The 13,757-nt window shown below is 36.6% G+C and overlaps 1 protein-coding gene across 1 annotated transcript; it reads left to right on the top strand.

Annotated features, from left to right (window-relative positions):
- The first annotated feature begins 7,951 nt into the window (after nt 1-7,951).
- On the top strand, nt 7,952-11,655 carry LOC116419117 (zinc transporter 10-like). The gene is given in 3 exon segments (XM_031937385.1): nt 7,952-8,533; nt 8,536-8,961; nt 9,237-11,655. Coding segments are annotated over 3 exon segments (759 nt in total). The 5' UTR covers nt 7,952-8,340; the 3' UTR covers nt 9,377-11,655.
- Nucleotides 11,656-13,757: the final 2,102 nt, after the last annotated feature.

Genomic DNA, 13,757 nt, shown 5'->3' on the forward strand with positions numbered 1-13,757 from the left:
GCAAAAATCTCAAAGTCAACATGTCTAAAGCAGAACTTCTTATTTTTCCCCCAAAACTCACCCCTCTTCCAAATTGTCTTATTTCTATTGAAGGCACCATGATTCTTCCTTTTTCTGAGACTTGGTACTGTTGGTATCACCTTACTCAACATATTTAGTCAATTGCCAAATCTTGCTTTTTCTACCTTCATGATATCTTTCACATTCTACCTTTCTCTCTATTCACATAGCCAGTCTTTTAGTCCTAATTTTCCTGTCTTCTAGACTATTGTAAGTAATGGCTATTTACTTGGTCTCCCTGCCTCAAGTCTCTACCTAACTTAGGGCCAAAGGGACTTTCCTTAAGCACAGATAGGATTATATTGCTATTCTATTCAATAACTTCCAGTGACTCCCTTTTGTCTCTGGAATCAAAAATAAAATCTTCTAAACCCTTTACAGCCTGTCCCCAATCTATTTTTCTAGATCATTGGACATTGCTCTCCTTTTTGCAGTCCAACCATACTGAGCTTGTTTTTTTCCTTCTGTTCCTCACACATGGCATTGATTCATACTTTTGCACAAGTTGTTCCCTATCCCTGGAATTCAGTGCCTTCTCCCTTTTGCCTAATGTTACTAACCAACGGCCAGCCCTTGGCAGGTAAATTCAAGAATGCTGGTAATGGTAATGTTCTCCTAACCCAGACCACTAGCCCTTATTCTATCACAGCCCTGGCAGGCAGCCATCCTCCAGGGCAACAACCCTAGCAGTAACTACTTCTGCTGATGTTGCAGCCTCCACCTTCTCAGCCTTCACAGCTAGACAACTCAGAAAAAATATTTCTTCTCACTGGTTCAATGTCAAAAATAGATATGATTTTATCAATGCAACTAACAAAAAGGAAGATAATTATCACCTGCTTTGCAGAGGACCACAGGAACTCACCCTCTGGCTTGCAGCTGAAAGCACCTATGATGTGCTGTGTCTCCTTTCAGAATCTGAACTTCTTAAAAACAGAGACATATCTATGGTTTTTCTATAATTATTTTGTAATTTGTACATAATAAATATGTAATAACTTTTCAATCATTTATTCACTCACTCATTCAATTATAGAATTTCTTTTTTTTTCAAAACTCAATTCAAGCATTTTATGATCTACTGAAGTGCCATCTTTCCCAGGCTACTTTGTATTTGTTTGTATTTATTTTCTATTTTTCCCTTGAATATCCTTATATATGCACTTCCTGTTTCCACTGAAAGAATTATGTTAGATGTGAGTAAAGATTGTTCTGTCCTTTGAATTTGTATCCCCAGCATCTAGAATACATTATGTGTTTAATAAATATTGATTGGTTGATATAAGAAGGTTCATAAATCTAATTTTGAAATTTTTTTAAATTGAAAATACAATAGCAAAGGGGGAAAAAAATCCCAGATACAATTACTAAGATTTATTCCACAGAATATCATTTATGATATAGATTGAAGCCTGTTAATTCAGAGAAAATGTCCAAGGGACAGTAAAAGTGCTTATACACTCATATATACAAATATATAGAATATGCATAATAAAGTGCAAGGAGACAAATGACCTTCTGAAATATGATGCCTAAGTGGAACAAAGCAATGTCATAGGTTGATTAAGAGGGGAAAAGAAGCAGCACTAAAAATAATTCAAAATCTATGGAACTTAAGTCCCTTCACTAATACACATCTCAGCTCTTTCCATATCTAAAATAGATGGTTTTTTCATCAATCAATCAATAAAGTTATTGAATACTATGTGTCAGGCCCTGTGAATATAAAACAATCACTCAACAAGTATTTATTAGGGATATGCTATATCCTAGACACTATGCAAAGCACTAGGGATACCAACACAAAAACTAGGGAATACATAGACTCAAGGAACTTGCATCTTTGAACTGCAGTGACTCCAAAAATTCATTACTTGCTGACCAACTTTACTGCAGAGGAACCTCTCAAACATAACCAAGCTGGTCTGATATTGAACTAATGTTTGAAAATTTTCAAAAATACAGGACCTGCCAGAACTTGGGTTTGCTGGCATTGCCTTTGAGACCTCAGGATCACTTCTGTACCATGATGAGGCATTTTAGTTAGAATTTAGTTAAGGACTATTATCTGTTAAGAAGATCTACTGACCCATTGTTTGATGAATGGCTGAATAAGTTGTAGGACATTAATGCTATGAATTTCTGTGTCATAACAAATGATATGAAGAATTCAGAGAACTATGGGAAGATGTATATAATGTGTAGTAATCAGAATCAGGAAGATGATATTTATGATTATAGAAAAATTTTTAAAAATTAAAAAAAGTATGATTATAACAATGTAAATGGTCAAACAGTAAAACCAATATTAAACAACATGTAATTATTGTAGTCAAGCAAGGCTCCAAAGAAGTTAAGAAAATATACTTTCCCTCCCTTATTCAGAAAGGTGGGGATTATAGAAATGGATTTGGGGGGGGGGGGTATTGGCCTAGTAGTGAGTCAAAGTAGCCAGGTTAAAGAGTATGTATAGTTTAGTCATTAGAGTTGAATGGGACTGAGTGGATGAAGTTTTCTCAGTTTGAGACTTAAATCACATGATCCCTATTCCCAGAATGGAACATCAGGACTCAAACCCTGGGTTGCAGGGAGTCACTTGGTCTCTAAAGGTCAAACCCTCAGGAAGTTACAGGAAGTGAAGTGACCTGTGGGAAGTAGACAGCATTGGTGACCATTGGTCAAGGATGGTTATGTCCTTTTAGTCTCTCTAGTGAAATGACTTGGGCCTTTTCCAATTTAACCAGGTGTTCTACTTCTAGTTGGTCAGATTCCAGGAGCACATGGTGAGAGTTGGGATGGCTCCCAGGTGTGTCTGGACCCCTCCCTGCAGGGACTAAATAAATGCTTTCTCTTTGTACCTGAAGATTTCTCTGATTAGTTAATTTGGGGAAGGGGGTCTAGCACCCGTCCCACACAGTTATAGAAGTTTCAAATTTTTTCCAAAATGACTGTCAATTCATATAGCTCTACCAAGAGTGCGTCAATGTGCCTGTTTCCCACAGCCCTTTCATTTGTTGTTTTTCTCTGATCAATATAGACAATCTTTTATCTATGAGGAGGAACTTCAGTATTGCCTAAATTTGCATTTAATTATTAGTAATTTGGCTTATAGACCTTCTTACAATTCTCTTTTTAAATTTATAAAACAAAACATAAAAGATTACAAAGGAACCCCAAAGTTAGTGAATAAAGACATATTTTTTCCTAACGGAGTTCTTTGGTCCCATGTTAAGAATCTCTTCACAGGATTTTTCAAGGATTCAAGAAACCCTAGTTGGCCTTTGTGATCCCTTTCAGTTCTAGGACTTTGTCATTCTTTTAAAGATTGTATAGAATTTCCCATCAGAATTTCTCCTGGGAATATTCTCAACTGATTCAAACTCCAATATCTGAATACCATCTGAGGCACTCATTTGGGGGAATAGCATTGGGGAGGGGATAACAGGAACAGTGAGTAGTAAATAGTCGAGTTTGGCTGCCTTGTAGACTGCATGGGATAAGGAGTGGGGTAGTAAAAAATGTTTATAAAGATCAATTGGGATCAAATGAGGAAAGACCATGAATGCCTGCTTAAAGTGTGTGTACTTCTTTTAGTTGGACAATAGGTTGTCAATAGAAGTCTTTGAACAGGACAGTTTTTAGTGATCTGAATGATGAATTAGAGAAATTTCATAGTCATAGGATTCCTTTGAGAGGATTGGGGGAAGGCCATTTAATTAGTGATTTCAACAACAGCCCAAATGAAAAGTGATAAAAACCTCAATTAAAGAAGCAGCTGTGTGAAGAGAAATAAGGAAATGGGTATGAGATGTTGTTGATCTGTGTCATTCCTGTTGCTGAGAATGTTTTTCCCTAACTCCTCTTTCAATTTATCTAAATCCTACCCAGGATTTACCCTTTTCAGAAAGAGAAAGCTATCTTTTCTCACTTCTGAAGAAAGCCTTACCATTAATCCTTAGTAATCTGTTTCTTCTCTGAATTCTAATAATATTCTAAGATTCATTTTGGCTCTGAAATCCTATGATTAATAATATTAGTGTAACTCTTAGGATTCTGAAAAAATTAAATTGATTATATATCTTTTAAATAATCCTATTTACAATTAATTGATTTTTCCCCATGAATAATTGGCTGTCATGGTTCTTTGTTTCTGAACTTAGTTCAAAATATATGGTCTATAATGAGTTAAGTTTAGAAATCGAATTCTTCTATTAACCACTTCCTTATTTTTGCCTCAAGGAAATCTGGTAGCTCTGAAAGATGCAGGTGGACACCAGGAAGTCTATCTAGTCCACTATCTCTAACCTTGCAAGTAGACTCAAGTAATGAACATTTCTTAGTCACAGGAGTTTAGCTTCCCTATGAGTTAACTTAAAGTTATAATTGATGGGAAAATTATTATTTAGCATACCTTCAGTTCCTAGGAAAATACTTAAACATCTGGTGATAGCTTTGAGTGCTGAAGCTAACTCTATACATAAGATATGTGTATCTTAGAGCCAGGGAATCTGCTATCCCTGATTCCCTGTCAACAGCTCCAGGATGCAATGGATCCCATAAATCAAGCAAATATTCCTCTAAGACTAAGATGGGTAATTGCTAACTTCATGTGAGTGTCAAATCCCTTTTTCTAATGTAAGTAATCTTGTTTTCCCCAACACCACAATGCTCTCTACTCTATTTTCAGTTGTATTGTCTCCCTCTCCTGAACTCTAAAATCATCAAAACTATATTAAAGTTGGTAAGTCCTACTTTAGGACCTTGTCATTAAGAGAGACCAATCACCCAATTTATTGATTAGAGATAGCCTAATTAATATTTTGATCATACTCAGATCACTGTTTTTCAGTTTACTTTGATTTTCAAATGTAACAGTGCAAAATACTGTATTTATAACTTGTCACTCTACTTAGTAGAGAAGTAGATCTGGACTCACAGAAACTAAATTCAATCTTGAAGTCTTTAAAAAGAATCCTCCTTGTACCTTCAAATTTTTTCCTGTGAATATCACAAATTGAATCATATCAAAAAGAGTTCTCATAAAAAATATTAAGATTAACAAAACACTCAATACACAACAGGTTTTATTGAATCAGATAGAAAATACAAAGAATTGTTTTCTGAGCCAATACTCAGGAAAATTCCCTTCTCTGATGAGTATCCAAATTCCCCAGGGACCTTTATAATACTCCAGACTTAGAATCTACATTGAGTAGGATACCCTATAGGAAGAAAGGGTTTGGAGTTTACTGAGCTATCCAGCAAACCCTCCCTTCTTCTAAGTCTATATACTTCAATATAGTCTGCCATTTTTTGACTAGTTTTAAAGAAAATTTTATGGTCATGGTCTTACCAAATATTGTATTTATTTTACATAGATGGTGCCTTGACTTCACATCAGTCCAATTTCAAAAATGGACCAATTACTTCCTTTTTTTGGCTTTTTAAAAGCATCTTTGAGTCAAAGGTTTATTATTCTTGCTAACTGCCATGTTCTCCCTCAGAAGGCTAAAAACATTTACCACTGCTTTTCAATGAGTCCTACTTAATGTGGGCTGGAGTTATCAGGGTGGATTTCATGGAGTATAAAAAGCTACATCATGAAGAATGAAAAGAATTTGGATAGACTTGAAGAAGTAGAGGAGATTGTAATATAAGGGACAAATGTGGCAAATACAGAAATAGAAATAAACATGGTATGTTTAGAAGACAATGATTGAATATCATCTCTTTTTTTTCCCTTTATAGTTAGACTCAGATTTTCTGGGACTCTCACCCTGGACTTCATCTTGAACTCCTTTACACTTTGGAACATTATTCCAGTCCCTAGTGTGGTTTTTTTGTGGATACAGAAAAATCTTATGTTATTTGAATTTCCTTTCCTTAATATTTGAAGGTTTTTTTCCCCTGATCACTTGTAGAATTTGTTGTTTGTCAATGGAATTTTTCAGTTTTATCACTACATGTCTTGTGATTTGCAACATATGATTTCTTTCTGAAGGCAATCTGTAAATTTTTTTTAATTGGCTATTTCTTTTCTGTGCTCAGAAATGGACAGATTTTTAAAAATATATATATTATTTTTGGGGCACCTTGGTGGTGCAGTAGATAGAGCACCAGTCCCAAAGTCAGAACAACCTGAGTTCAAATCTGTCCTCAGACACTTAACACTTCCTACCTGTGTGACCCTGGGCAAGTCACTTAACTCCAATTGCCTCAGTAAAAAAAAAAAAAAAAAAAAAATATATATATATATATATATAATTATTATTATTGAAGTACTATTTTCAAGTTATTTTGACTTGGCATTACTTTTGGGTATCCAATAATTCTTACTTTGCCTCTGCATATCCTTTCTTCAAATCAACGTATTTTGTTCACATAGAGATCATGCTTTTTTTTTTGCTTCTTCCAAACTGTTCTTCACTTCCATGTATTTATCTTTCCATTTTTGTTTCTCTTCTTTCAGATTGGTCTTCAATTCCATGTATTTGCATTCCAAAATCAATTTTCTTTTTTTCTTTCTTTAGTGAGATTTGCTACTCTGTATTCATTTTTTCTCTTCTGCTATTGATTTCTATCATAGGGGCTATACATTTATGTTTTCACAGTTTTTATTTCTCCTTTAAACCATCCAAGGAAAATCTTTTATGGCTCCATGTTTTTTTTGTTTGTTTGTTTGATTTTTTTCTTAGGCGATCAGGATTAAGTACCTTACCCAGGGTCACACAGCTAGTGTCAAATGTTTGAGGCTGGATTTAAACTCAGTTCCTCCTTATTCCAGAGCTAGTGCTCTATCCAGTATACCAGCTAGTTCCCCATGTACCATCTTCTTATGAAAGAATATGCAGGAACCTTTGTCTCATTGGGTGTTAATTTTCCTTCATCTTGGAATACTTATCATACATTTCTGGACTCTCTTACTTGATCTGGAGGCTCAGAAAATAGAAATTACAGAGGGTGGATTTCAACTGAATAGGAAAAAGAACTTCAAAAATGCAACAGATTGCCTTGGGAAGTAATGAATTTCCCAGAAGCCCAAAGTTGAAGCTAAATGAGTACCATTAGATTTGTTGGAGAAGAGATTGCAGCAAGTCTTGGATCAGATAACCTCAGAGGTCCCAGAGCCATGAAACAGCTGGGTAACACAATGAATAGTGCTGTGGACTTGGAGCCAAGAAAACCAGATTTCAAATCTGGTCTCAGATACTTAATAACTGTTTGACTATGTGTGATCCTGGGCAAGCCATTTAGCCTTGTTTGCTTCTGTTTTCTCACTGTAAAATCAGCTGGAGAAGGAAATGGCAAAAAACACTTCAGTATCTTTGCCAAGAAAACTCCAAATAGGGTTATGAAGAATTGGACACTATTGAAAATGGCTAAACAATGATCTTGACTATGATGATGATAATGATAATAATGATGATGACAGGACAGATGGATACAGATAAAAGAAAATCTAATAACTTGTATGTCCTACCCAAATTTCTCACTGTAATTAAAGCCTATACATTATGCTTTCAATTAAAGCCCACATTTTATTCATTTTCTCCTTTCTCCCACTTATTATGTTTTTCCTCCCTTTTCTTCTCTTCTCCTCTGTTCCCTCTCATTACATTTCCTTCTTTTCTCTCATAGTGATACATTACCTTTCTTTCCCTTTCTTCCTCTCATTCCCTCTCCTTCCTCTCACCTCTCTTCATGTTTCCTGTTCTTTTTCTCTCTTACCATGTCCATATATTCTCTCAGTCAAAGCAATAAAAAATAATTGAAAGCTACTCTCAGTATCACCATGGCCCTTCAGGGGAGAAGCTTCCTGGTCTTTATCCATTTTAGATATCATTAGACTATCAGGAGCCTCTCCAGTATAAGTATAAGTATATAGCTATAAAGGGCTAAAGGGTAGAGGGAGGCGGTGTTCTAATGACAGCAGCCACTGGGCCACTCCTTTCAACTGAACGTTTGGAGGCTAGGGGCGCTCTTCTCTGTCTTATAAAAAAAAAAGCCAAAGGGTAGCGTTGGCTGCTGAAAGCCTGACGGCCGGTACTCAGGGCTCTTTCAGAGTCAGGCAGGGTCTGCGGTCGCACTTGTTGCCCAGGCCTACATAGCCCGCAGCCACCCCGGGACTTACCCCTCCGTGCGCCCCTCTCCAAAAGCCGGCGCGGCGGCGGTGAGCTGCAGGGAATCCCCAGCTGCGGTGGGCCGGCATGGTGAATATAATTGAGCTCAGCCACAGTTAGAAGGTCAGCGAACCCTTCCCGCCGCTGGGCTTCGGAGGAGATGGGCCGCTACTCGGGCAAGACTTGCAGGTTGATCTTCATGCTGGTGCTCACCACCGGTTTCTTCGTGGCTGAGCTGGTGTCGGGCTATCTGGGCAATTCCATCGCTCTTATCTCGGACTCTTTTAACATGCTGTCCGATCTGATCTCGTTCTGCGTGGGGCTCACCGCCGAGTTCATCTCTCGCCGACACACCCAGGTGCCCGAGCCACTCACGGCTACAGGCGAGCAGAGGTAGTGGGGACATTGAGCAACGCCGTCTTCCTCACAGCCTTGTGTTTCACCATTTTCGTGGAGGCCATCCTGCGCCTGGCCCGGCCAGAGCGTATTGATGATCCAGAACTAGTGCTCATCGTAGGGGCCCTGGGACTGGCGGTCAACGTGGTGGGCTTGCTGATCTTCCAGGACTGTTCCTCCTGGTTCACCTGTGGCCGCCGCCGGCGACGTCTGAATGGCAGCAAAAGAGGTCCCTCGGCACCTCCGGAGGCAGTAAGCGCGCAGCAGCAGCAGCTGTCTGTGCCAACTGCTGGAGTACCGGGTTCGGATTCGGCCTTAACTCTCCGGGTGGCCTCCAACCCTCGGAAGGCGGAGAAAAGGGTGACTCTGCAGCCGCGTGAAGCAGGTGCTTTTCAGTTGCATCCTCTGCATATCTTATTCTTCTTTTCTTCTTCCCATTCAGCCCTTTTTCCTTTCCTTTTTTTCCCCTTCTATTGGTCCCCCATTCATTTCTTGTCTTAATTTACTGCGCTCAACTCAATTCATAGGATTTTATTTTCCTTTTTTTTGTCTTTGCCTTTATTCATCTCTATCACACATACTCAAAATTTGAAAAAATAGCATTCTTTTTTATTTAATTTATAAGGATGATCATTTCTTCCCTCATTTCTCAAATTTTAGGGGCAGGGGAGGAGGGTTTTGTTAACACCCAGAATGAACCTCAAGAGAAGATTATGAAAAAAAAAGAAAAAGTCGGAAGCCCTAGAGTATCAGAGGTATGTTATTCTAAGATCTTTATGAAAGGACAATCTTTTCGATAACGCATACTTCCACAATTGTTCTTTATTTCCATTGGTTTTCAGGAGAGGAGAAATTTGTCTGAAAATATTCAAATTGCACTTACAAGTGTAATTGGTTCCCCTAGTTTCTTATTTCCTCATTGCTTCTAAAGGGATATTATAGCTCAATTTTAGAGTGACACTGATCATATCCCGTAGTTGAACACATTTGCTAATTATTACTCTTCTTTTTGCTTCTCCTAATTTTCCCTAATCCTATAGTATAGTCTCTTTTTGGTAGAATCATAGAAGCATTGTAGTTTAATGGAAAGACTATTGATTTAAAGTTGGATGAGCTGGATTCTAATCTTTCCTTTTTCTGCTTACTATCTGTATTAATCACATTGTGCAAGTTATTTGACTATTCTGTGCTTCTAACTCATCTCTAAGGTGTTTGTGTGTGTGTGTGTTGGAATTGGACTACACCTTTAATCTATGATATATTGGAGACTAGTATTTTCATCAGTTGATCAGTTTCAAGCTTCATCTTCAGGAATGTGAGACCCTGGAAATTGCCAAGGCAGGTTTTTCTAGAGTGTGAGACCCCTGAGGCCCTGGAATCCAAATTTTCCTCCCATGAAATTTCTTTCAAGTACAACCCTGAAGGTCCCAGTGAAAGTCGAGAGTTGATGGTTTAATGTTTCCACCACTATATTTTGAGTTGTCCTGCCATCTAAACTCATGATCATAGAATCAGCATTGGTTTAGGCAGGGTTTCTCAACTTGATATTTTGAAAGAAAAAAAAAAATGATTATTTCAATATAATTTCTTTCCTTTTGTAATTTTGTTTTGCATTAAAAACATCTTTCTGCCAAAAAATAATGCTCCCCTCTCCCATCTCAAAGTTTAAATTTTCTGCTCTAGGGTAGTTTTTATCTAGATAGAATTTTGTCAGAACCTTCCCTTAGCAGCATTAGAGCCAACATTTAGGGACTGGGTCCCCCCAAAGACAGAAAAACCTATTCTTGACTTTGGGAAACATAGTAATGATTAGACTAAACTTTAGACTGGACATGGTGGTGCATCCCTGTAGTCCATTCTGGAGTGGCTGATTCTTGTGGATCATTTGAATTGCAATAGGAATGAAACTGATCAAGTGACCATTCTAAGTATAGTACCCATATGGCAAGGCACTAGAATTTTATTTTTGAGGGGAAGGAATACAAGGCTGCCAAGGGAAGAGTAAAGCAGCTCAAGTTATCTATGAATCAGGTCAAAATTTTCCACAGTGCAGGGATCCATAATGTAACCATCCAGCCAGAATATGTGGACCAGGAGGAATCCTTGGAGCAGGACTGGATGGATGCTCCTCTGTAATTCACTGTGCATCTCCAAAGCATGTGTGAATCATCTCTGTTGCCCTCCAGAGATGCAATCCCTTACTCACATCAATGGTTGTGCAGAGCCCAATGGTTGTCCTCCAACTGCAACATATAGAAGTGATGGCTTAAGTCGAAATGACACAGCTGCAATTATCATCGAAGCAGAATGTCATGGTGATAGTGGGCCAGCCGCTAAAGAGAAACAAGGAGATCTGATCTTTGTCAATAGCACCCATTTTTAATTTGGTCTCAGCTTTGAAAGTCAACTGATTGAGAAAAGCAGCTTAACCACCAGTCACCTCATGCTTATCCTTGTCTATTTCCTGAATGGTGACCAATAACCAAAATTAGTAATGTAATAATGTGTTAAAATAAGGGATGAAGTCCTTTTAAAAAATTTGGGCAATTTTAAGATTCACAAGCACTTCCTACCCTACCCTACCTAAACTATGCAGGTGAATATGGTTAACCTGTTGACCTATTAACCTGTAAACCTATGTGTTTATCTGAGCATCTTCCCTTTAGTCAAGAACATTAGTTTGAACTTTTATTTCCTGAAGTAAATTAAAAAAGTGTAGAGACAATATGAGCTAGAGACTAATTCAAATTTTTTTAAGAACTGGGATTTGAATATTCTCTCCTCCTTACCCTGACCCTTTTTTGGGAATCATTTTTGACTGAGTTGTTTTAGTATACTCTGAGGTGAACTCTGGATAATATAAGCTTTACTGTTGTGCTTTTCTGAATCATCAATAATGAATTTCACAGTAGTGTTCTATTCTGTCCTTCCATCTCTCTTACATCTTCTCTTTGATAGAGAATAAAATGGGGTCTTAATAAGCTGGAAAAGACTCTCAGGAACAGTAGAAGAGATCATTGAGTTCAACAAAAGAAATTTTTTTTTTCTTTATAATATATTTGCTTCAGAGGTGGAGAAAAAAAAGTGATTCTCTTTTCTTTCGATCTTTCTTTTTTAATGAAGACAACCACAGCTATAGGGTCAAGAAATATTGAGTAAAGTTTTTTTCACTTAACATTGCAGGAAAATAAAGTCATATTTGAGGCAGCATGCATTTCTTGTTTTCAACAGTCAATCCATTTGGAGCTGCTCTCATTCATTTCTTTGGCCAAGTCCTACTTGTTCATCTGAAGTGATTCCATAGTGCAGGGATCCATGCATATGGGTCACATTACATATATCTTGACTAGGAGAAGATGGATATTATCCAGATTTAAAATATAAAACATTTTAGTTTTCATTCCTACTGAATAAATAAGCTACTTTGTACTTTCATGCTCGGTTCAGATGATTGTTTTTCCTATAATTACACATTTTCATATATTTATTTTAACTTCCTATTTTGGCAATTTGATAGAAACTTATGTTAGAAGGGAAAATTCAGATATATTAATTTCAATTTTGAATATATTCTGAGGGGTTTGAAATTTTCTTTTGTTTCTGAACCTCCAATCCAATTGAAATAGACACAATTAAAATAGGATTCCAATTTTATTATTGTTGAAGGCCACTCCAAGGTGTTAATTATTATTCAAATATCAGTATTTTTATGGGGTATAAAGATAAGGACAGTGTTTCACTAAAGTTTTAGGAATTAGATAAACTTACAGTTTCCCAGGACAGATGACAGGTTAGATGAAACATAAAACTTCTTTAGGCAATTTAAGTGAGTCCTCTTACTATGCACAAAAAACTCCTGTAATGTAAAGTTGGTAAAGGTAATAGCTTTTCCAATTTAATATAGCATATTTCCTATTCTCTTAGTGAGTTTTAAAGGCAGGAACAATTACACTAGTGCAGATAAAATAATGGAATTGTCCACTTGTTACTTCTTGAAAAATATATCTTATTTTCTCACGTCTTCTGTCATGAGAGAGATAAATTGAAAACTGTCTGCATGGGTTTTTATCCTCCAAAGAGTATTTTTACCCTTTTGGTAGAGATGGCAATATGCACTTTATAGCTTTCAAAAAGTTTCTTTTGCAAAATTGAACTTTTAAAAAAATGTAAGGGCATGATACAAATGGATACAAACTAGAGAAACCATATGAAGTTGATAGTGCGAATATTTTGGACACATTCTACTACTTTAAATATTATTCACAAGAGTGGCAAGCCTGCAACCAAAGAAACAACTGGGCTTTTCTTACTAATTTCAATAAGAATTTAACATTTCCAACATTCTGTCAACACTGATGTGGCATAGTTTTATGTGAAAACTGTATTAATATATTGTATTTTGGCTTGCATCCAAATAGTTTTTAAAATTATATGTGTGTATATACATATATATACATGTGTTTATGTGTGTGTGTGCATATATATATATAGATATATAGATATGTAGATATAGATATAGATATATATATATATAAATTCTGTGGGAAACCTATTTTGAAATGTAAGGGAAAACTATCTCCAAGATAGTTAAGTGCATCTTAAGAAAATATCTCCCGTTCCTACTACTAAAATTAAACAATTTATTAACAAATATTAATGCACTGCTTCTATTCAGTTTGACACATTGGTTGATACTATCAAGAATGCTAAATAGTTGGACAATAATGAAATATATTCTTTTACATTTCTGGTTAGATTTTTTTTCTGATGTAATAAAACATTGCACTTAAGATTTCTCTGACTTTCCCCTTCTCCACTTTTTACCTCGTCCTTTATATGTAGGAGAATTTCCCTCTAATCTTGACACTTCCCCATCCTACTTCCATCTGCTGAACTATCCCTGTCAACAGCAACAAAACACTTCCTCGAAGCCAGGCAAATATCTCTCAGTTTGATTTTTTTTTTCCTTGTCTAGGGCTATACCTGAAAATGATTTTGTTTTTCAAAGGCAAATAATTTATATAAACTCTGAGAATCTTTGATGTGGGTTAATTAGAGGTTAGCTGATATTATCACGATGTTTGTCATACAATAAGAGTATAGCATTATTTCATATCTTACAGCTATCTGGTGGGTTACATTTAGCCCTTAGCACAGTGCCTGACACATAGTAGGTGCTTA

Source organism: Sarcophilus harrisii, chromosome 4, assembly GCF_902635505.1.
Source record: "Sarcophilus harrisii chromosome 4, mSarHar1.11, whole genome shotgun sequence".
Taxonomy (NCBI): Eukaryota; Metazoa; Chordata; class Mammalia; order Dasyuromorphia; family Dasyuridae; genus Sarcophilus; species Sarcophilus harrisii.